We start from the raw sequence: 838 nt of genomic DNA on the forward strand, positions 1-838 counted from the left end.
AAATCCACACCCACATGTCGCGCCGCCAGCACGCACCCCTCACGACCCACAATACTCCACCAGCCCTCGTGTTGCACTCTCCGTCCTACTGCGCAGCCACTCGGGGAGGGAGCTTCTCGTCATCGAATCAGGTACGTACGTTTGTCACGGTCTGCATAGAACCATTTCTCATCAACATGGACCGTGTTGCGCATAGGCTCGAATGCATTGGTCGTGTCATCGATAAACGATAAATCATGCTCCATACGCTGTAGCTTATTTTCTGGTGTCAGGGCAGGCTTGATGAACGTCGTGCGGCGCTTGAGCATGCCTCCCTTCACTGCCTGCCGCTCCAAGTGTCTGGAAACCCTAGCGACGATCGTTTCCTTTTTTTACAGCTCTATCTTTGGTGGGGACACAAGCTAGCTTTTCGCGCACTTCATCACGATTTTCCGCTTTCTGCAGCTGTGTTTCTTCATCCTGTTCCTGTTGTTTAGCCAATTTGGACACATGATACAGGTTTGAAAACAAGTTAGCGGTCAAAAAGTCTGTTTCCGGTGATTATTTCCAACCAAAAGAAGTTTCGCGTATGAAATCTCAAACTAGGTAAACATTTTACATGTAAAATATGCATTACAAACCCGTTCGCTAGTGTAAGCATGTAGCATCCATTTGTCGAGTTATATTTGATGGTACTTGTAATACATCCAGCAACCAAGATGAACGACACCTCGATATAACGAATTTCGCTTGTACGTGCCAACTTCCCCCACCCGTCTATTGAGGCATTAAGGTCCCGGATTCGATCTCCGGCAAGGCCCTACTCTTTGTTCGCCTTTTTGGCCACTTGCAACATTCG

The 838-nt window shown here is 48.0% G+C and overlaps 1 protein-coding gene across 1 annotated transcript; it reads right to left on the reverse strand.

Annotated features, from left to right (window-relative positions):
- Nucleotides 1-119: 119 nt before the first annotated feature.
- Nucleotides 120-308, reverse strand: PPTG_20820 (hypothetical protein; the record flags this gene model as incomplete). Its single annotated transcript, XM_008893019.1, has 1 exon — nt 120-308. One exon carries the CDS (start codon nt 306-308, stop codon nt 120-122), a length of 189 nt encoding a protein of 62 aa, XP_008891267.1.
- Nucleotides 309-838: the final 530 nt, after the last annotated feature.

The sequence above is a fragment of the Phytophthora parasitica genome (assembly GCF_000247585.1).
Source record: "Phytophthora parasitica INRA-310 unplaced genomic scaffold supercont2.1, whole genome shotgun sequence".
Lineage (NCBI taxonomy): Eukaryota > Oomycota > Peronosporomycetes > Peronosporales > Peronosporaceae > Phytophthora > Phytophthora nicotianae.